Below are 23,016 nucleotides of genomic sequence, written 5' to 3' on the forward strand. Positions count from 1 at the left end.
GTTTTGAATGTTCATCAGCATTTTTCATATAGAATATTTGAGGTTAGTTACAAAAACAAAACAAATACGTGTCATAAGATCAAACAATATTCTTTAAAACAGCTGACAATATGGGAAACTGCTTTAGAACTGCTGGCAGTGAATGAGTGAAGAAGTCTAAAGAAAAATGCCCGCATCTTAGCAAGAGTTTGGGAGACTGACAAATTACACAAGTTGGCATGAGTTGTTTAGGTCTGATTTAGCCAGCTTGTGTGCAACCCGAAAGCTTTAGTCATTAAAGCCGCCACGAGTTGCGCGGCTGGCTGCGGGAGGTTTAGCGATCCATCAGCAAAGCTGCGCCATTAGAAAACCATCTGTAAGCCACGGCGTGCCAGCGGCGCAGTCGCGAGGAGGGGAACGCGAAGCGACCGCTAGTGATTGATGCAAAACTATTATCGACAACATAGCGTAGGCAAGAAGTTTTCTTTTTGGTAGTTTATTTCTGGAGGGATCGAAAGGAAGGGTCATGAAAATACTTCTAATGCGGTCTTTACGGTCACTCGGTTTTACGAATTGAGTCGCCATTCGGATGAGCGGAAACGGCGCATTCGAGACACTTTGAGCGTCAAAACGTTTGCTAAGCTCGCCACATCATCCCACCCCTGTGCATTACAAACAGACATTGCGTGGCGTCAAATTGTACGGCGAGGAAATAAGAACCACCTCGCTTTAATGGAGCCTTGAAGCTAATGTATCAGAGCATCACAATTCAATTAGGCGTCGTCGTGATTAGATTCCCGCAAATCTCCGGGGAGTTATGTAGAGAACTAGCAGGCCTTCCGAAGACTTGAATCTAATGCGATGTAAAAGCGAAGACGGCTGTCGATTCCAATTGCTGGAGGGTAGCAACAAAACATTTCCAAACGGAGATGCAGTGCATTACATCGAGTCCGATTTACGCTAAGTCGATCAACGTTAAAAAGTCACAAATCAATGGATGGTCGCTAAGAAGCTCCGAAATAGAATTAGTTTGAGTTTTACTGGTATCGAGTCACGTGCCGGATCCTCTGACATCTTGAGTGTGTTGGCGTTTCTTCTCTGGTAAGTAAGTTCCATTACCCGCTAATTCATTTTGATTTTCAGACACATGGTGGAAAGTGTTGTACCTGAGAAGAGGCTGGAAGATGACAGTGATGTTCCTCGCTCCCGGTTTACACACAAACTTCATTTCGCCACCTTCCATCAGGTTGTCATCGGCGCCACCTACAGAAAACAAGGGTGGCTTGATCAAATACATTTGTACTTGTAACAACAGGAGGGTGGAAAATAAGACTTTTTCCCTATCCATCTCATGGGGCGGCCATTTTGCCACTTGCTAGCAACTGAAAATGACATCACAGTGGCTCAAGCAACGACCAAGCGCGGCTCAGACGCTAACCCAGCGGGGTTGCCGGGAGACTGAGCAGCAAAAATAAATACCAGGAGTCACAAAATCAAATGCATGCCCACGCTCCATTTTGGCTAACAGGGGCTAATCAGGAAATCATGGGAACAAGCTCCGACATGGGTGGCACAGAATGACACTGGGGCAATGGGGCGGGAGATCGGGGATTGGGGCTTCATGCAGAAAAGGGAACGAGGCGGATATCACAGGGGAGAGAAAGAACACTGAAGCTCATTACCTCCGCTCATGCTGAAGTAATCGATATAATTGACGGGAGACGGAATTGTGGCTTTCCGTCAATACGGCAAACTGCGCGGCGGAAAGAATGATCGCGCGTTCAGGTATGCACGTCTTGGAGGAATACGAGCTACGGATGAAGGCGCACGCAGTGTTCGAAAGCAAATTGTGATTTAGCCATACAAGAGATCCTGGGTGACTTTAAATGAGCAAATGAGAAACTTCACGGAGGTCTAAGAAAGGCAAAGTTAGTTTTTGGGAACAAAAGCCCGGGCGTTGTTTTCTCCTTTTTCCATTTCCATTTCCAATATGGCCTTGCAAAGCTTGTGTGATAGAACACAAAGACACCTCTGCGCCGTGCCGAAGCGTCTTCCGTGTGACCTCGGCGACGTGCATTCAAATGCATATCAAGCTATTGTTCCCCAGGCTGCGCTCAATAATGCATTTCTAATCGAACACGTTTTATTTGAAACGTACGGGAGACAATTCTCTGCGAATTTTCACGAGATGTGACGAGGTCGCCCTTTATTCCCTTGCCAACTTTCAAGAGAACTTCTGACTTTGATCTGGTGTCATCTAAAATGACTCCTTCCTTTGGTGCCAATTCAATTAAGACTCAATTAGCCGAATACGAACAAAGACGCCACCTTCCATCCTTTGTCCAACTTCCTATACTTCTGGGAAGTTTTCATTGCTCGTCTAACCGTAAACCGCTCTCAGGTACACAAACAAGCAACTCCCCCGTGTGTAGACCCCGATGACAATGACCAATTTAATTTCACGCTCTAAACATCTGCAACAGTGTCAGACGAGGCAAGCCACCAGGAAACCTCGCTGATCCATGAGGGTCCGGGAGCAGCTGCCAACAGGGCATAACACCGCTGAATATTAAATAGCGAGATGCATTAATATGCATGGGACTCCTTCAGACTTGTCTGGACGTGACAGGGTCAGGATGGCACCCGACTGCTACCAGCCGTCACCACATAATTGGAGAAAAATGTTTTTGTTGGTCTGGACTTGGGTGAGCATCCGGGATTAGCGGCGTGTGGAAGAAGACGAAGGCCGGCTTAGCGCAGCTTCGGGGAGGAATCCTAATGAATCATAATGCGGCTGAATCTTGACGAGTATGCTTTTCAGTATCTCCTCACACTTACCTACACCACACAAGCCCCCCCGCAGCCCACCCCCGTTGGCGCCTTAGCATCCCCTCCCCTGGCCCACATGTAATCAAGTCAGTCAGTGACTTAGTGAAATTGCATTAGCCACACTTTCCTGGGTTTGATGAGAAAAAGTCGGTTTGATCTTGCGATGAATTCTGGACCCTGACCAGATTTAGACGGCGAGAGAAAAGGCATGTGTAATATCAAACGCCACGTCGGTGTCTCCCGAGACTTTGGGTGTTTGCGTATGCGCGTACAAGCGTGTGTTAAAGAGAGCGAGAAGGAAAGAGATGAGTAAAGATAGGGAATAATCCCTCATTTACAAGTGTGTCACTCAGCTCTATGTAATAGTATATTCATGGAATACGGTATTTTTTTATTTCTTTTTTACTATTAGGCACAAAGGATTATAATGCATTTCAATGAATACGTCTATTTTTTAGAAATTTCCGTATCTTGGGGGCGTCGGGGTCATACGGGACCGGGTCAAACGAAAGACTTTTTTCCAACTTAAATTTGACATCCATATATAAGCCGCACCTAATTATAAGATCCATTGTCAATTCTTTTTAAATTATTAGGTGCTCCCTTTTAGGTGCTCCAGTTAAGAGGCGTCAAACTTGCTCTTTGAATTATATATTTCGTTGTATTTACTCAAGAATCTTTCCGTTATGAGATGATTCCCTGCTAGCAGTTGACGCTTTTAAATGTCACGGAATCATTTACACAGAAGTTAAGTGCTTCCTGTTTTGCATTTTGTTTTTTCGTCTTTTCTATTTTCATCCGTCATCAGCGTTTAACAGTTTCCGAGGGAATTATCACATAATCAGCAAATCCCCAAGAGTTGACACCTGCACCTCAATAATACATGAACCTTCTGATCAAGTGCGAGGGCATCCTATTCCACTCAGCCAGCCTTCATGTCTGATTGGATCTTAATGAGAGCTTTCCATTATTAAAATTAATTTGAAGCCCGTGCTCCGCCAGCCGGGGGAACCCAACTCTCTGATGAGAATTAATAGCATAAATAAATAATAGCATAAATATATCCAGGCGTGAAATGAGCGGGATTAATTATTAAACGTGTGTTTTCGCGTGGCTCTGTGGATTTCACTGAGTGAGCGGATGTCAGTGATGCTGTGACAACAATGTACGAGCTCACAGAATATGAAGTGCTCTTTAAATGTGCTACAAGTTGGGATCTAAAAAAAACTCTAACTGCACATTCCACCGAAGTACTCGACTCAGAACTGCTTTGATGGTCTTTCACAGTGTCAACGATGTGTCAAAAACGTACGCCTCAATAGTACAAGCATGTGTTTGATGCCTGCTACTTCTAATTAACACGACAAAATCACGTGAGGAACCCGCTACATGCTGCTACATGCAAGTTTTGCATGTTCATCAGCTGTGCCAACATCCACATACGCTTAAATGTGGAAACGTCCAACTTCCTTTCCTGCCTGAATTCGTCGAGATGAAAAGTAAACACAGAGGGGCCGCTCAAAGCCGCCAATGACGAGAGGACCTCCTGCGCTAATTGAAATTAGCTTCAGCTTGGCGGGAGAATACACCGGCTCTTCCTGATTACATTTTGTCGCTGTGCAAACTAAGTCGACCTTGTTGTAATCTCCGTCTGCTGCCGATCGAGTAACTTGGAAAAGACTTTGGTCCTACTTTGCCTTCTGGCGGTTTGCGCACGATATCTTGTAAAGCGGAACTTTCTTGTGTCAGAAAAGACAAGTAGCAGGGGCGCTAGTAGGCTGGCAGGGCAGAACATTGCTATACCAACGAGCGATTGGTCTGATGGACATTCAGTTCAAAGGACGTGACATCAAGGGAAAAACAAAACCACGCAGCTAGCTCAATAGTTCGCTAGCTAGCTAAATAGCTAGCCTGAGAGAGCGTGAGTTAGAGAGATAGCTAGCTAGGGAGACATCTAGCTAAATAGCTAGAAAGCTAGCTAACTAGCTAGAAAGAGGTGAGGTGCATAATGTACATTTTTAAAACTTATTTTGGGTAACATCAATCTAGTTTGAGAAAAACAGCCACCACTAGCCACTACCTATGATAATAGGGGGGCTGGAAAACAAGCGAGGTTTCCCTGTGACATTATTGAGTCGAGAAATACAGATGAAGTGTGGTTCAATTACACCGTGTTTAATGCATCGCGTATGACATAACTGTGTTCCGATTGCCGACGTAAGCGTTCATCTGTCATCCATCTGACACAAGCACGGGAATGCGGCAGAAGGACAGGCTAGATTTATTTCCGTGGAGTCTGAACATTAGATATCTGCAAAAGAGCAAAGGCAAGGCAAAGGCGAGCGCCATCGGCATTAAAATCCCATAACAATAATAATAAATCAACTTTTTTTTTCGCCGACAAAGTTCAAATCTCCTCTGAGGTTTGTATTATGAATATGTTAAACCATAATGATGAGGTCAGGTGAAGTCAGGTATTGATTGCCGTGGGTGGCGGAGAGGAAAAAGACTGGGGGTGGGGATACAGTTTGTCTACCTCGGAACACCAGAGGCACAGGAACACAATTTGGTGACTTTTGAGTTGCTATAGATTTAGAACCTGGACTGGTGAGTGACACGGGCGCCGGTGTAGACCTGACTGGCCGTTTATTAGAATCTACCTTGTGAGTGACATGGGTGTCAAACGATTCATCAAGGTATTTTTTTTTTGTGTGTGTGTCTTTGATAGAACGACTAAAAATGTACTGGTTGATTTATCCACACCTCTTTCCAGACCTTTTTTCCATTTGCACCTTCTGTCCCACAAAGCAGCCTGACATGGAACGGCACTTCGGCCGCCTCCCCTCTCGAGGGGACGGCTACGGTTTTATACATAAACAATACACAACTTTTCTTATTTTCTCATATCAGAGGGCTGTTGGGGGTGGGCGGGTAAATCTCCTTGTAATTAGATTGCTTGCGCCAATGTTTTTGAATATCAAAAGGAGGAATGTGTGAAATACATTCAGAGGGGGGACATCTCGGGAGGTCATGAGCGTGTGTGTTTATTTGCATGCATATGCCGGGTACGCTTATGTTTACGGCGCCTCTGCGGTATGATTGTCACTTCAAACATTCCCCGGGGCAAGACAATATTACACGCGACGCAATGACCGGCCGTGACACAATACGAAATAGCATTTTTAAAATATATTACTGGCTTAGCGTGGTGAAAGGCTGGGAGGAGAAAAATATATATATTCTTACTTCACCTCCAAAATGACCGACGGGCTATTCCGTGTCATCAGACGGCTGAACAGACAATAACACGGTGGACGGGAGGGGGGGGAGGAGCATGGTAACATATCTACAGCTGCAAAATTGTAACTTTCATCATTTATTCATCGAAAGTGTGATTGAAAGTGGATGAGGTGGTGTGGTGTGAAGTAAACACCCACACTGTGACATCCAGACACACACACACACGCATAATGCGGTACATATGGCTACATATGGAGCTGTAATAAAGACTTCTGGGTTAATTGAAGCGTATGATGCGTGGCGGAATATGCAAGAGGCAATTATGTCTTCCGCCGCATGTGTCGGCATGCGTTGCATTGATATACGGGCCGGCGCTTACATATATTACACATTCATTTCAAAGTAATAGTAATATTAAAACAAACACGCTGGTTCCCGTTTACTGCACAGTCACACATGTTGATTAAAAGCTTGACGTGTCAACCAACCCCCCCCCGAGGGACCGCCTTTACTTGAACAAGAAAGTGAAGCTTGTAATTGCTGCTGATGAGATGTTTGGGGAGGTTGTCCATGCACTGAGCCAATCGGAAATCTTTTTTTTTTTTGCTTCAATACATTGGGGATTGTGCTGCTCCTGCTGTTATGTGACACTTGGCCACATGGGGGCAGTACAATAGGGAAAAGCATCCAGAAAAGTGGCTCAGCGCCTCAGTATGCTAATAGTAATTGTTCTTTGCAGAGGATAGATATAATATGCCTGTTGGCATTATAGTTACATCATTATTTCTAGCCAAAGGCTGATTTTCTGATTTGCTTTTATACAGTAATCCCTCGTTTATCGCGGATAATTGGTTCCAAAAACCACCCGCGATAAGTGAAATCCGCAAAGTACGGTCACCAACAAGAAGTACTGGGGAGGCTAACGAGTTTGCCGAAAGATGCTGATTCACGATCGTGCTAACACGCAAAAACAGACTTCTAAAGGAATGTAAATGAACATTTGGAGCAATACTACATTGTCCTAAAGGTTAGACACGTGTTTCCTCAATTTAGAAGTTTTATTTTGACTTTTAAATGATTTATTTTGGAAGAAAAATCCACGATGTAGTGAAGTCGCGATAAACGAAACGCAAAGTAGCGAGGGATTACTGTATTAGACGTAATTAGGTGCACTTAATGTTATGGCCAAGGAGTGTAACTTTAATTTAAAAAAAGTCAATCTTGCACCCAAAGGATTCCCTGCAATCAAGTCTAACACTTCCAAATGTTGGTAAGTTGATTTTCTAATAAAACTATTGACTTAAAATAAGCACTGAGATACACTTGACTAAGCTCGAAGTGGCGTGTAAATCCCGAAGCCACTGCAACTCCTCAACTCCATCTCTCATTTCAGTCGCCTTTTCCTCCCAATTTTATTTGATGCGGGATGAAGTCTTCAATGCATGTTTTTTTTTTCTCTCCCCCTAATTTCTCCCCGTCTGAAATCTCTTAATGGCTTCTTCGCCGGACCCTGATGAAAACAATGACTTTTAACCTCCCCCTCCCTCCCCTTCCCCCGAACCATTGCGGTGGACTTATTTCACTTTCTAAATGATTTCTTACTGCTTCAATCCCGTTGCGGCCGTTCAAAAGGCTGGGGGCCCGGGTTCTTTGCGGACGGCGCATTGTGACAGGTGAAATGAAAGCCCAGAGAAATCTCATCTTCTTATGAACGCTCCGAGGCATTCAGCCACTCCAAAAAAAAAAAGAAGACAAATCCTGCCTGCTCTTTTCTGAGGTGCAGACAGATGGAAGATGGGGGGGGGGAGTGAGCTGTTATTTCAAGCCTATTGGGGTTTTTTTTCTTCTTTTATCTACAGTTGATCAGTGTTGCTTCTTCCTGCTATGCTGAGGAAAGGCATCCACTCAGTAGAATAGCGACTGGATTAATACATTTTAGCAAGTACGGCAACATCTTTGAATGGATTGTATTGGATTTGCATCATGGAACATCTTGCTTACTTGTCAGCCTGGATTTCCTGAATAATTCTGTTAAGAAATTACATCATTTAGTTGTTCATTATTATTTGTGTCTTTATCACCATGGTTACGTCGGCTGATTTTCATCCTAGGATTTTCCGTTTGAATCTTTTGTTCATATTAGGCATCTACGAACGAAGATTGAAAAGCTGAAATTCTGAAATAAGTTTACCGTTTACATCCATAGCAAACAATCATACCGATGTCAAACCAGGTTGTCGTGCTACAAATATTTTTAAAATCGCGTATGTTGAGCTCCAGCCGTGCAGGTATTATTTTTGTCCACTTGGGGTCCCTACCGTCACATTCTGGAAGGTGGGGCCTGACCTGGTGAGTGACATGGGTGTCGCAATATTCAATTAATAGTTAACAGCCTTATCATCAACAATGGGATAAAACTTGTCTAATTTATAATTGATTTATTAGCATGCAGATAGTGTCCGATTTTGGTGGTATAGATAAAAAGAGCTTTCCTCTTTGCCTTTTTTTTTTTTTTCTTCAGTGTTTCATTCTCCACAGGGGCTTTGGTGTGAAGGTAGGAGTGGCTGCGGGCAAACAGTGCCGCAGAGTGAAACCTCAAGGTCACGGGCAAAGAGATGGCGAGTCCGGGAGAGAAGATGTAGGCGCAATAGAGCAGCTTTGATTCTCCAGGGTCTGTGCAGCTCGCTCACACACTGCTGAGTGTGTGTGGACATGTGTGTGTGTGTGTGAGGGTTTTGAAGGTCTGTCTCCGTGGGTGTATTCTGCAAAGTCACCCTGCTATCCCTTTCTTTTTCAGAGTGTTACATCTCGACCCGCTTTGTCCAGGTGCTATCGGTACTCCCTTGCGTCCCGTTCCCGGGCCCATTCTGGAGAGTCTTTTTATCATTTTATTGGAGTCTGATTTTTACTAATAAGCAGGCTAAACACGAAGAGTTACAGCCGCCCCAGACTATTTTGAATTTACGAACGGTTTTGGAATGGACTAGCGAATGGACCGTGTTTGCTTCTTCAGAAAAAAACAACTTTGACTGGATCGGTATGCCAAAATCAACTAATAAATTATTGATTAGACAAGAAATACAGATTGCAAATACTTGAATCAGAATGTTCTTGTTAGCCTAATTGAGCGTGTTTTATTTCTTTATAGTCCATTTTTATTTATTTATATTATCCATTATATTTATTTTTAACCATTGGTTAAAAAAGCCAAGTATAACTGAGACAAATTACCTGTATTTCCATTCATTTCAATGGGAAACATCACCTTGATTTATGAACGCTTCAGGTTACAAATGAGCTCATGAACCCAATTGAAGTTCGACTATATTTTTTGTTCTATCTGTTCCAAAGTTAATAAATTCAACAAACACAAACAGAATTTGTGAACCTAAAAATCGATAAAACAAATATTAAAATTCAAAAGTCAATCACCTCCACCCAAGCTGTTCTCGAAATGTTAACATTTCTCAACATTTCATCCCATTTTGCATGACCTTTCACACTTTTCACCGTCCCAGATGATCATCAACACTCTCACGATCAAACAAGCTCCTCACCTTGCAGCTCTCCGCTTTTGCTATAGAGTTCCCGTCTCTGCTCTCTCAAGTAGGCACTCATGCTGATGGCATGGGATGACGATTCAAACCTAAGAGGCATGGAAATGAAACTTTAACTAGTTCGAAAGGTCTCAGGGCACACATTATATTACCCCCATTACGGGACTTTAGGTGACACATTTAACCCGGTGCGCCTTATAACTGGATGCTCTCGAAACTACATATGGAAACTTCCAAAAACAGATTTGTTCATTGAGACTGTGTTTCATAGTCTGAAAAATACGGTACGCCCGTAATGAGTGCGGCCCTTACTTGAATAGTGACTGCTTGGCACGCTGCGGTTTCTTCTTGGCGAAAAAAGCGGCAAATTCGCTGCCCGTGCTAGCATAGGTGAGCTGGGCTGACGGCTCCGTAGCGCTGCGGCTGTTCTTCACGTCCAAGTACTCCATCAGCAGCACCTGCTCAACAGAGACAATGATTTGAAAAAAAAAAAAAAAAAAAAAATTTCAAATTAATTGAAATAAACAATTTTCAAGTGTCTAAACATTTCAATGTCTGCTTCAAGATCATTTTGGGTTGTCACGATCAAATATTTGTAGATTTGATTATTCTATCAATTATTCCACCAATTAATCAAATAATCGGATACAATTTTATTTGCTTCAAAGTGTATTGAACATTTTTTTTCCTCAATTACTGTTTATTAACCGATTATGTTGATAACAACAGTACACCAATACCGCACAATAGAGAAATAATTAATTTTGAAAAATTAATAATTAATTTCCAAAGTAAAAGCAGATGTTTTCAAATACATTATTTTGATCAAACACAAAAGATAAATTAGTCTGCTTTCATGAAGGACAACAGAAATCTGAGAATTTTTTTTGTGAGCTTGAAATCTTTTGGACAATCTTTAAGTAAAATGGTGGCTCAAACGATTACTCGGTTATTACGATACGAGGCGATTAATTTGACAATTAATTGATTAATCTTGACACCTATATCACTGCAATTTCAAACAATTGGGAAGAATCAAACAAACTTTTCTCCAGAAGACAACTGACTGAGACTGTGTCCTCCTTTTAGCTAATGATCCATAGCCAAATTTGTCACTGTCTTATCATGCTTCATAAAAATCTTATCAACTTCTAACAATAGGATGAACCCACTCCAAATCTTGTCCGACTAAGAAAAGTTAACTTCCTCTACTCCATCATTCTATCCTCGCTTGCTCCGGTCACCTCTCATTTTTCAAAATCGTTCTATTTTCTCCCTCCCTCGTCCCCATCTTCGGCCGGTGCGATACATATGCTCCGAAATAGCGCCACCAACGTATCAAATGGCCCCATAATTTAGCGGGGGCCCATTTAGCCCGGTGTCTAATTTGACGGCGCGGTGCGGGTCTGACCAGGAATGGCACAGGACTAATGGCCGGGCAGATGGAGATCCGTCCCGCCCGTAATGATGTAATCAACACGGCAAGAGAGCAACTCTGTCACCATGCAATGCAAAGCCGTCACAGCATCCGTGAACACGTAATAGAAACGTGTAGATTTTATTTGAAAGTAAACCTCTATAGCTGTCATGGTGATCGTTGTATGGCACCGTTTGCTACTTGTCTCACGCTGCTTTTAATCCCATCACTGAATTAATTACTAATGATGAGCTTATATGGTAACCTGCCTCTCGCCCTATTTACCTGCAACCACCTAAGAGATAGGAAATAAATGTCAACGCAATGAAGAAGAAGAAGAAGGGTCTCCGACCCTACTTAAATTGCATTAGCCCGCTGACAGCGTGAACTTTGGATGCAATTAACCGGACGGCAACGAGAAAGAGACACGCGGTGGGCCGGAGATAAAGTTGAGAAGGAGCAGGTGATTACAGGGCAGGAAATGACTGATGAACACATTGCTGATGAGAGAACTTGAAGGAAAGTAAAAAAGGAGGTCAAGAGGAAGCGGGACAGGTGGCGGTCATTAATTTATTATTTTTCAATTTCCAATGAAAATGCACTATGGCCAGGGCAAATATTAATATTCTATTTACCGTATTTTCCGGACTATAAGGCGCACCTTCAATGAATGGCCCATTTTAAAACGTTGTCCTTATATAAAGCGCATCATGTCAGATTTTTAATCCAAATCAAATCATTCTCTATTTTATCTTTTTCATTTCAACTTCAGATGCAACAAATTACTTTATAATCACAAAATAATGATCCATAGTCTTTTTGATTCATAGTCTTCAAGGGGCCACTTATGATTGATTTCATGACACAATGCTTCGGGCCAGTTTAAATTTAGGAATTTGGTCCATATATAAGGCGCACCAGACTATAAGGCGCACTCTCGGCTTTTGAGAAAATTTTAGGTTTTTAGGTGCGCCTTATAGTCCGGAAAATTCGGTACATGGCAAGAGACTAACTCTTTTGCACTGGTTGCATTGATACGCCCAATGTTTTTGTCTGTTGAACCCAAATTTTCCAATTGCAATTTACGTAAAAACTAGGATGGTAACAATTCATCGAGAATCAATTTCAACTTTCATTAAATCGTCATTTTCAAGTTTTTTTTCACAAAGTTACAAAAACATGTAACAGAGAAAAAATGCATATGTCAAAACAAAAACACATTTGGTTGTAAAATCAGTCTTTTTAAAAAAAAAAAAAAAAAAATTAAGATTTTAAAACAATCAAATCAAATTCGGAAACTGAAAATCAAATCGAAGCTTGAGTGAATAATCTCATGATAAAGAATATTGTCGATTTTTTTTATGGAGGCCTTCTTGACAACTTAGAAAATAAAATGTCAAATAGTGTTTTTTTTTATTTGAACACAGCTCAAATATATTTTCTATTGTCACAGCAGAAGGAGTTTGGTCGTCAACAAAACTCTTGTACGGCAAGTGACAGAAAAATCTATCCGATCGGGAGAATAACGTATATACGCGAAGCATACAATCAGCATCAGTGTTTACACGGTCGATCACATCGCGGCGCACGACAACACGAGATTGTCTGTGAAAACATTCTATATATTTTTTTATCAAGTCTCCAGTGGGATTGTTGTGGCAGATGCCGGGCGGGGCGATCGGATGTGATGGAGAGGAGCAGTTGTCAGCGGGCTCGGGCAAAAATGTAAATACGAGGAGAATAAATGTGACACATTGATTAAAATGTTGGACGGGAACAAGGTAGCGACGTTGTTCTTCATATCTAATTAAAAGAGAATGTCTTCCACACGCCCTTGCTGGCAGTTCAATTTGCCTCGTTTTCACTCGGCTGATATGCATATTTGGAGCAAAGACGTTCTTGTATTAATTTTTCTCTACACATTAAAACAAACGTACCTCCTGTTGATTTAATTCACCGCAATTAAATAATCATTTAACGGCGAGAGATATGAATGGGAACAAAATCAAACGTGATCAGGAAACGAGATTAGGAAGTAACGACGGAGCGTTGTGACGGGTATAAATGGGTGCAATGTGTCAAAAAGATATCCTGGAAGAAAAGGAAAATCACAGTGGGGAGAAAGAGAGGACTTATCAAAGCGGAGTCCACATCTAAGAAGCTCGCTCTTGATGCTGCTGTGTGATCTCCACAAAAGCAGACAACTTTGAAGAGCAGCTAAAGAGTTGAAAAGGCCTGAATGCAAATTGAATCCAAACTACGAGCAGAGATGAACAAACGGTGACTCGGGTACATTTTTCACAGCAAATACTCAAAATATTGGCTGTGGTGCCCCCCCCCCCCCCCAAAAAAAAGCAAAATAGGTCACCAAGCCATCTAGTGTACAATGGGTGTCAAAAGTCTACACACCCTTGTTCAAATGCCAGGCGTTTTGTGAAACAACAATGCAACCTATTAGTGTGAACTTTGACCTTCACAACTCAATTGAAAACAAAAAATGAGGGAAAGTAAAAAAAATAAACTGCAATAATAAAACTCCAAAACTCAAATCAATAAAACTGTGTCACGGGTATTCCAAAAGTCGTCCTAATCAAGACAACAACCACCACTGCACCCTGTTGTGAGATAAGATCCATCACGGCGTCCAATAAAATTCTACAGAGGCACTAAAAAAGCAGAACTAATTTTCATTCCCACTCTATGCCACTCGGTGATTGTCGGCAGTGATGAGATTAAAGAGGAAATTAAAGACATTTGCGCGAGGTGTTGGGAAATTGAGATACTCCTGTGACAACGCAAACAAGGAAGGGACAAAATAATCAACAGCAAGTGGAGAGATTGACAATTCTTTTTTATATTTCTAGCTTGTTTACTGGAGAAAAAAAAAAACTACTCATCATAAAACAGCGAAAGTATGGTATCGGCCGCCGTTGTGACTACTCGATACTAACTAAATATCGAATACTCTCTCATCCCTAATGAGAAGATTAACAACAGGTATCGGTATGAAGTTTATATAGATGTAAGATTCATGATCGGTCAACCCGCTAAGACTTAATAAATAAAAAATGTAATTTTAACTTTCTTGACTTTTCTGACCTGCAGCACAGTCTGGATCTTGGCAGAAACGTCGGCCTGCTCGTACAGCTTGATGCCCTCCTCGTAGGCGCTGCTCGGGCACTGTACGGCGATGCGCTGCAGGTGGGCCAACACCACACTGTGCGCCTGCCACACTGCCTTGAACTTGTCAAAAAGGAGCTCCAGCAGCTCCAGCAGAAGACTGTGGAGGGGGCACCAAAGAGCACCAAGAAAGAAGTTTCTTGAGTTAGTAACTCGTTAACTGCCAAAACAGTTAAGAATGGAACTTTGACGTCTATAGCTGTCAATGGTAGTGAATGAGTTCAAACAAATCGGCCAGTTTTTCTAATTTGGATTAATGGATTTATCTGCTGAACATTTACAGTCCATACTATTTTTTTTTCCCCGTGTATACAGTATTTAACATAATGGGAAATTTAAAGTCAATTTTAGTAGTCAATAACTTAAAGCATTATGGGGGAAAAATGCTACATTTAGCATTTAGCTTACAAGGACAATCGAATATATTTGCGAGTACGTTCGAACGTACTTGTGAGTACGTTCAAATGTATTTGCGACTTTGTTCAAACGTATTGACCAATCAAAAATTGTAGCAATACGTTTAAACGTACTCGCGAGTACCTAAAAAAATTTAACTCCACATTAGCAGTTCCTTGAATCTGACCTACTAAACAGGAATTAGCCACAAGTGCTAATGCTTTCAAACAGACTTTTTGCTTTTACTGCAAGGACAATACATTCAAAAACAAGCCAGGGGAGACAACAGGATACATGACCGGGCCTACTTTAAAAATGTTCTAGTCCAGTGTTGTTTGCCATTGCGTCAAGAAATAAAAGAATTCTTCACGTGATCATGACAATCACACTCAATGGTCCAATTGTCTATTTTAACTCACACCTTGGGATCTGAAGCAAGTATCTTTGTAATAGCTGTAAAACAGAGAGTGCAATAACAACACCATTGTTCCCCACGACGAGTGGTACACCGGATGGAGTTTCCATGGCAACCCGACTTGACTTTAAATGGAAGCGAGCGTGTGGAGGAATTGGAATGCGTTTGCAGACAAAGCGGCGCACGTGCAAACGCGGTGTTAAGCACTCACGCACTCCCAGACCGACGGGGGCGGCCTAATGCATTGCGAGGTCGGATGGGATCGAGCAGAAAACAAGAAGAGTCGGAGGCAGACGGGCCCGCTGGAGAGCAACCTTGACAAGCGGTGAGACGCTGCTCTTAAGCGGTCCAGGATCACTGGACTGAGACCCGCGGTAGGCCGAGCGAGAAGAAACGTGCGCGCTTTTAAGATGTCGTCCGTTAGCGCAGATGGGAGACTGGCCGGTTGTGTTAAACTGTGACTTGTCAAGGTTTAAAGTAGTTGTTGGCAATCTTCATGACAGGTAGGAGTTCAATGATGGCCTTTTGCGTTGTTTCACATTTGGACGAGCGTCTGACTGATTCGGAAATATCGGACGCAAAAGCAATCATGTAGCATTGATGTCACACAAACAATGCCACTGAAGGATTTTTCTTTTTTTTACAGTCCGATGAAAAATTGATGCGAGTGAGCGCCGAACATCTACAGATGTGCTCCATTTACAATATCAATATTGTTTTTTTGTTGAATCGCAAAAATTATGATTGTCAAAGATTGCCGCAAAAAACACACACTGTACAAAATTGACCAAAAAAATCGTACCTCGGTTGTGTCTCCTGAGCAAGGTTCTCCCCTCTCTGATAGGCATGGTCTGCAATCTGCGTGGTGGACCTCTTCACTATCTGCTTCAGCTCCGGCTCCAGCCGTTCCATAATCGCTTTAATGGTCTCTGGGATTTTCTTCAGCTTGGCCAGAGCCTGACAGGAGGAACCACGGTGAAAGTTTATTGTAGGTTACAGAGCAATCAAACAGGTCGATCCTGTCATGTTCCTCGCGTGTACCTTTATCAGGATGCCCATGAACTCTGCGCTGTTCTCCTCCGGGTCCACCTCAGGGAGGTCTAATTGGTTCGACTCCCGCACGTCTTGTTGAAAGTCACGCACTGGAGGGGAAACCCACGTAGCTTAAGACATGATTATTTTTAAACAGCAAGAAAAGAAAATCCCTACGGCTCCCTTTGATCTCCTGTATAAAAAGATACGAGCCTCTGAGATGAAATTGCGTTCCTATTCGATGTGTTAGATCACAAGAAAGTGGATCTCGAGGCTTTTATAGAATAAGAGGGACCCGGCAAAACAGAGGAGAAAGCTTCTTAATAACGCAAGACACCAAAGTCGACACGTAAAAATAGAATACGACTTCACCAAATTAGCCAGACTCCGATTTTCACGAGATGAGATGGTCCCGATTTCCCGTCAGAGCACGTTAGGGGGAGTTAATGTTTATGGCAAGTTAATGTACTTTGGGTCGCGTTTGCCTCTTCTCCCCGTTTCAGTCGTAGTTTTTTGTAATAATTATGACAATTACTAGCTGCAAATGAGGTGCTCTAATGCTATTAGGCAAAACGGCGCGCTTAAGCCACCGATGGAGGCGGGCTGCTGTGCCGCGAACCGCAGCTATTAGCGCAGGCACTTTATTGCCTGCGGGCCTGCTAATTGTCGGTTTCTTTGAATAATTTGGACAAATTTGCGGGTGTAGCTTTTACCGCTTTGCGCTGCAGGGGTGACCGTGCCGAATAAAAATGTATTTATTAGCGGGAAATTGTGCGGATGTGAGCTCATGGCCAGTGTGCTATTTTCTTAGATGGATGACTTGGTCACAATGTTTGCCTTTTTTTTTAAACCTATTATCTTCACAATGTGATTTAGCAGCTTGGCTGGAGGAACATCCAAAGCCTCTTTCAAGCGACTCTGTTTCAAAGTAGAAGCCGAAGCTAGTTGCAACAACCTAGCGCCACTTGCCGGTTGTCATGTTGATGAAAACAAAATGAAGCGTGGGAAAGAAAATTCCTGGAAGAATAAACAATGCATAGAACTGCGAGAAAAACAAACATGCTAATAATGAGATGCACAAAATGTTTGTTACTAAAAACTATGCACAGAGAAACTCATAAAAACCCAAGCATGCATGACATAAACTTATTGCTCTCGACGTTTTTTTCATTAAATTCTCATTTTTGTTCTTGTGGTTCCGGTTTAAGCGTTACAAATGCTTGCCGCCCACCAACACTACCGGCGCCGGCATCGCTACCCCCCCCCCCCCCCCCGCTGCGATGACAGCGGATGACAAACGACGCAGATAAAGGCGGACAAGATGATTATGATGTCGGCGAGGGAAACGCACACTACGATGGCGGCGGTGGCTGAAGCGTGTTGTGACAAACGTGCGGTGCGAAATGAGGCAAACTTCGCATGTTTTAATAGTGTACTCGGGCTGCTAACGCATAATGACATGCAATGGAGATGCTAATGACGCCATTAGCATTAATATCAGCATGCTCACAAACTGCACTGAGCAGGTCACTTTTCATATAGTGTGAGTGGTCGGGCAGAACAATTAAAGGGGAAGTCAAGTCTAAAATTTTATTACAATATTATGATCTTTGCGCACCTACTTATATGTTATTACATATTAATATTACATTTGAGGAGTTTGAATTAAGCAGCAAAGTCCATCTGAGGGGGCGGCCATTTTGCCATTTGATGTCGACTGAAAATGGAGTCAGGTAACGGCCAATCAAGACTCACCTGCTTTGGGGTTTGTGATATTAGAACAGACAAAACGGCAGCCGTTTGGATTTCACTGCTTAATTAAATTCCACAAACATTATATATCATATTTAGGAAATCAATCCATCAAAATTGTTCTGCCTGTGTGCTGCATATGAACGCATATTCACCACTGCTAGATCCCGGCGTGCTGAACTGCGACGAATCCAGAAGCTTCCGCGGGGTGGAAAGGCTGCTGACGTCCAACGCCGGCATGGGAGACGCGTCTTTACCCCCAGAGCTAAAGAGCACAAAATGTCTCAAACAGGAAGCAGCGCATTAGGGGCCAAAACAATCCCACCCGGCTGTTAGCCCCTTTGCTAACAGCGTCAATCGACTGTTTAACCCCGATGCCTTGCATCTGTGTGGGGACTGGCGACTGCCTCCCAATGAGCTACTTATCACACCTTAAGCTGGAGGTGGGAGCAATTTAGGCTCTTTAAAGTCCACCCGGTGTAAACACAGTGCCGGCTGGCTAAGTGGGCACAGTTGTATGACGGCCGGGTTTGTTGCTAGGGGACACCGGCGCTTGTCACTGACTGACCCTTCGTAATAAATCACTCTACCTCGCTGGCACTGTAATTACTGCGCCCACGCACGCTATGGCTGAAATGCGTAAACAAAACAAAGTCGCTGTGCTGCATTAGCCCTAATATGTTTTACCGCTGTGTATGGAACAGTCATCTAGAGGGCATTCCTTGGGAAAATATATATTTTTGTGTGTGTCGGTAATTGGACTGGTGTCCATATAGGAAATAATTGGCAACTGGCACTCGTTTGAACTTATAATAAAAGCACGTTTTGACACACACAAATAATGTAGGAAGATGCATTGCTGTGATTGCGCAATCATGTTGTCAGGGAATGATATTTCAAAAGGCCCAAACTGCACAAAGTGAACTGATAAAAGTAGAAGAAAACAATATGGATTATTACCCTAGAAGGCGCGCTGTGTTTTTGTCCTTGTTCTTGTGTCCCAGACGACTGGTGGACTTGATGTAGAGGTGACGATGGAGCTCGTCGATGAGCACCAGGTGGATGTTGAGCTTCTTACTGTGAAGCTCCAGGCGCAGGTCGCCCAGACCCTCCACCTGCAGCAGGGGGCCCTCCAGCGACTCCACGGCCGATACCTGAACAAGATGGGGGAGACGTTGGAAGCATTTGATTGTGTTCAGAATCATCTGACTCATCTTAAAATGGCCCAAAAGTATGTTTTGAAACAAAGTTGCTAAAGAACTACCATACTCAACGATTTATTAACTTGAAATCGATTCAGTGACATTTTAGTTGACAATTCTGTGAAATGACTATTACGACTTACCTCATCTTTTTTTAAATTATTTTTTAAATTAAATTGTACAAATTATTCAGAAAAAAACTTTTATTATATAGACACATCTGGCAGACGGAGAGGGGTCCAAGCACATTTTAGGGAGAGGCAATGCCCCACAGCCCCGCCTCTAGCTCCGCCAGTGCTTTGTTCGTACGTCAACCGTTCATAAAGAAAAAACTACCTGTATTAGGAAATTAACAATATTTGTATATGAGATATTTACAAAAGTGGGAGGAGCCTCGTAGCTTTAAATTAATGTATTTATTATCTCTGTAAGGATTGCGCAAGAGTAGCAGAGATTTACCCTTTAATAAAAGTTTAGAAAAGTAAAATTCATATCTTGGAAAACAATATATTAAAAAGAAGGAAGAGAAGGCGTTTTTTTTTCATCCAGCACCACGGGGCTTAGGACCGCCGTTCAGAAGAGGAGAGAACACAGCCTGAATTCTAATTGTCAACCCTTAGCGATAAGCCTCACTCAAACACACACACACACACACACACACACACACACACACACACACACACACACAATTTTATTTGCAGTTAATCTACCTCTTTGGAGGTAAGACCAAGGAAGGAAATTATATCTGTGACTCATGAATATTTGGAAGTATAGAGGTCTTTTTACCTTGCCGCCGACTCTTTTCTAACATTCCAGATCAATGAAATCAAAGTCCGACTGACTTTGAACTATCGACTCCTTTTCAAAACGCGTCAAAGCGGCCGAGCCAGCGCAGGTTGGAAGGAAGTGCCGCTGCGTTCCGCCGGCGCCAAAGCGGATTTTCACGCTTTTGTGCCCGCCATCGTCCCACTTCTCCCCACCCGCCCCTCCCTCCTGTAGATAAGTTTATTCGGGTAGACTAATTATTTCTAATGTCGAAAGGAAGGATGCGTGGGAGAACGGGAGAAGGGAAAGACACATCACAGTCTGCTGTGTCAAAATGTGCAACAAACGGAATGCAGGCACACCTGAAAAGCACAAACAGCTTTTAGGTTACAAATTGGTTCTTTGGTGCCATGAGAGGATGTCGGCAATAAACCTTTGAGGCGTGACAAAAATAAACATGTTTGCGTGCGTACAAGTGCAAACAAAAGTCACAAGGGGTTTCAGTTGCTAAAATAAAACACAAAAACAAATATATATGTAATGACAAAGTATTTCCCAATATTTAAAAACATCATTCATATGAAAATTTGCAAAAATGTGCCTAACAAAGCTAGATTTTATTGTTATAAGGAATGGGCAAGTATCAGTGCTTGGTATCGGTCTCAGTGACTACCTAAGAATTGAATAGTCGTACAGGTTTGAAAAAAAGTGGTAGTAAACGTCCATAATTATTATTTAATTTCTGAGTGATTCTTAGCAGCTTATAGTCTTTTTTTAAAGTTAAAGCCACAGAATCTTTCTCTACTTACCAGCATGTCCGTGGCATGGAGGTAATGTTTACTGGCCATGTAAGCCTCAAGGCGTTGCGGCACCTGCTTGATACTCTCAATCTCATCCAAGAGCTGCAGGACATGCTTGTGCTCGATGCCCTCGATCCACAGCTTCCTCAGCTCGTCCCGCTTGCAGTGGAGCAGCATCTTACAAGACAGGAGGTTCTCCTTCACCTGTGCGTGAGATGGGGACGTCAGCGGCGCCACGGCAATCAACTTGACACCTTTCCTACCTGCTTGATCTTGTTGCGAGAGGTGGTGATGCGTTCGGTGATGCTCTGGTATGTCCGGATGGCGGTGGTGAGCTCGGCGTAGTGCTGGATGATAAGCTGGTCCAGGTCACGGTCACATGTCTCAAAGGCCTCCTCAAGACGACCCTTTTCTGTCTCTCTGTCCTGGACGTCATCGCTGCTGGACAAAGTCCTAGATGGATGGAAAGATTTCACATATTCAAACAGAAAATCTTTATTGGTATATGTCTCAAACGTACTCCAAACAAACCTTGTAGGATTTTATAACACAGAATATGGCAGACAGCTATTGTATTATAACGGGATTTAACAGAGGACAAAGACAAACAACTCTAAATGTACATATAGTTACGTTGTAAGACATGTTTTGTCCCTCCAATTAAAACAATTGTAAATGTTTTCCATGCAAATTAAAACGAAACATCTATCTGAGCTACACAGGAAGACAATGCTAAAAGAGCTTCAACAAAACATAGCGGACCTTCCATAAACGCGAGTATCCTTCAAATACATTCCTCAATTTTTAAACTTCATAAGATAAAAAATATGTGACACACAATACCTTATGACAGAGATGAGGAGACCAGAGGGGTCTTTGCTTTTGCTGACACCTCCCCTGTATCGCCCTGCGTCTGTAGCCATCTTTGTCAGCCGCTACAACGATAACACCGGAAGCCGGAAGCGCGTGGGATTATGGGAGTTGTAGTTCAAATAGTCTTCATGTTTGTCACTGTACGGTTTGGGCAAAATACAGTACAAATCATAAAAAGAAAGAAAAAAGTTTTAATTAAAATAGATGTAAAATTAAAAGTAGTTCAGTTTATTTTATATCTGATTAGAAAATGTATTGTAACTTGTGCTACGATCATTTTATATCCTTCATCCAGAGACGTGTTTTAATGCAATATTGATTTTTGCAGGAATCTACAGATCACAGCATGACTCCTCCCCCCTTTCTCCTTTATTGGAAAGTTCGATCCATATCTCTCTCACGAGAGGGGGAAAAAACAGAAAGCCAGTAGAGAAGCAAGTGTTTGTCAGTTTGTTAATAGCCTCTTTCATTTAAAGCATCCATAGTGGTTAGATTTGGCAGGGCTTTGCTTGGTCTTATCTTTGACAATCTTTGCTGTACCGGTGACAATGGTAGAGGACATTGATTGTGGAGGTGAAGGTGGTCGATTCTTACCAGTCTAGACTGTGATTGATGTGCCGGTGGAATGACGAGATAACATTGTCGCCTATCTTTATGTCTCTTCTCACTTAAGAAACGAGAGGACATTGACAGTTTTTTTTCTAGAAAAAAAAAAGGAAGTCAAGTCCAGGTTTTTTAAGTTCTTATCGCCAAAGCCTTCTGCCCATCAGTCCACGTAATCTCCTGACCTTCTCAATCCCAATAACAGTAGGTCAAGGTCATGCTGTTCAGGTTAATAGGTGTTTGGATATAAATAATGTGGTTCTTTGTTGTCTGGAATATTGTCTGCTTTGGCATTAATATTAAATGACAGATGACCAAAGAACCTTAGCGAGGCGCACGGCAGACTGTTTTTATTAGGTTGTTATTCAGTCATGTATCTATTATATAAACTCTGCGTTCAGTAGAGCCTAAGGCTTTTCAAGGAGCACCCTGGGGCGTTGCTGCATATTCCAGTGACTCATTATATAATCTGTGATCATAATAGATTCTGCGATGAGGGTCTCCCCGGAGGGAATGTGCTTTGAGTGCAAGAACCCTTTTTTTTTTATTATTATTGATAACAGACAAACAGAAGAATGGCAAACACAATGAAGTTGAGCTTGTTCGTACAACAAAGACAAATGACACATGGAGAAATAATAGCGAGGGAAAATTTGCTTTTCAGATGTGATGCCAAAATAGCAAAGTATAATATATGAAAACACATTTAAATAGCTTCAGAATGCAAATATGAGAGAAGGAAAAAACAAAAAGTGTCCATTGCTACAAAGAAGTGTTTACTTCAGTGTAAACACTAATAAAGCGTTTTAGATGAGAGCATATTGCATCCACTATTTGGTATAGTTAAAATCACATAATGTGTATCCAACACACATAAATACTTGAAAATGTCTTCATGATCCGATTTATGTAAGTATAGCCTCAAAACTTTAAGAAACAATTTTTTTGGTTCATAATATATTGAGTTTAAACGACA

The 23,016-nt window shown here is 42.3% G+C and overlaps 1 protein-coding gene across 1 annotated transcript in view; it reads right to left on the reverse strand.

The window, feature by feature from the left end:
* The window catches only part of exoc4 (exocyst complex component 4), a 57,920-nt gene extending 36,398 nt beyond the window's left edge, over positions 1-21,522 (reverse strand). The window contains exons 1-11 of the mRNA XM_061268825.1: positions 21,408-21,522; positions 20,828-21,017; positions 20,574-20,768; positions 18,758-18,951; positions 17,953-18,062; positions 16,055-16,155; positions 15,816-15,970; positions 14,122-14,302; positions 9,918-10,063; positions 9,606-9,694; positions 1,146-1,242 (exon numbers count right to left, since the gene is read on the reverse strand). Of these exons, the coding sequence (XP_061124809.1) occupies positions 1,146-1,242; positions 9,606-9,694; positions 9,918-10,063; positions 14,122-14,302; positions 15,816-15,970; positions 16,055-16,155; positions 17,953-18,062; positions 18,758-18,951; positions 20,574-20,768; positions 20,828-21,017; positions 21,408-21,487 (1,538 nt within the window). The 5' untranslated portion in view covers positions 21,488-21,522. The remainder of the gene's footprint in view (positions 1-1,145; positions 1,243-9,605; positions 9,695-9,917; positions 10,064-14,121; positions 14,303-15,815; positions 15,971-16,054; positions 16,156-17,952; positions 18,063-18,757; positions 18,952-20,573; positions 20,769-20,827; positions 21,018-21,407) is intronic.
* Between the last annotated feature and the right edge of the window lie 1,494 nt (positions 21,523-23,016).

The sequence above is a fragment of the Syngnathus typhle genome, linkage group LG21 (genome assembly GCF_033458585.1).
Source record: "Syngnathus typhle isolate RoL2023-S1 ecotype Sweden linkage group LG21, RoL_Styp_1.0, whole genome shotgun sequence".
NCBI classification, from domain to species: Eukaryota; Metazoa; Chordata; class Actinopteri; order Syngnathiformes; family Syngnathidae; genus Syngnathus; species Syngnathus typhle.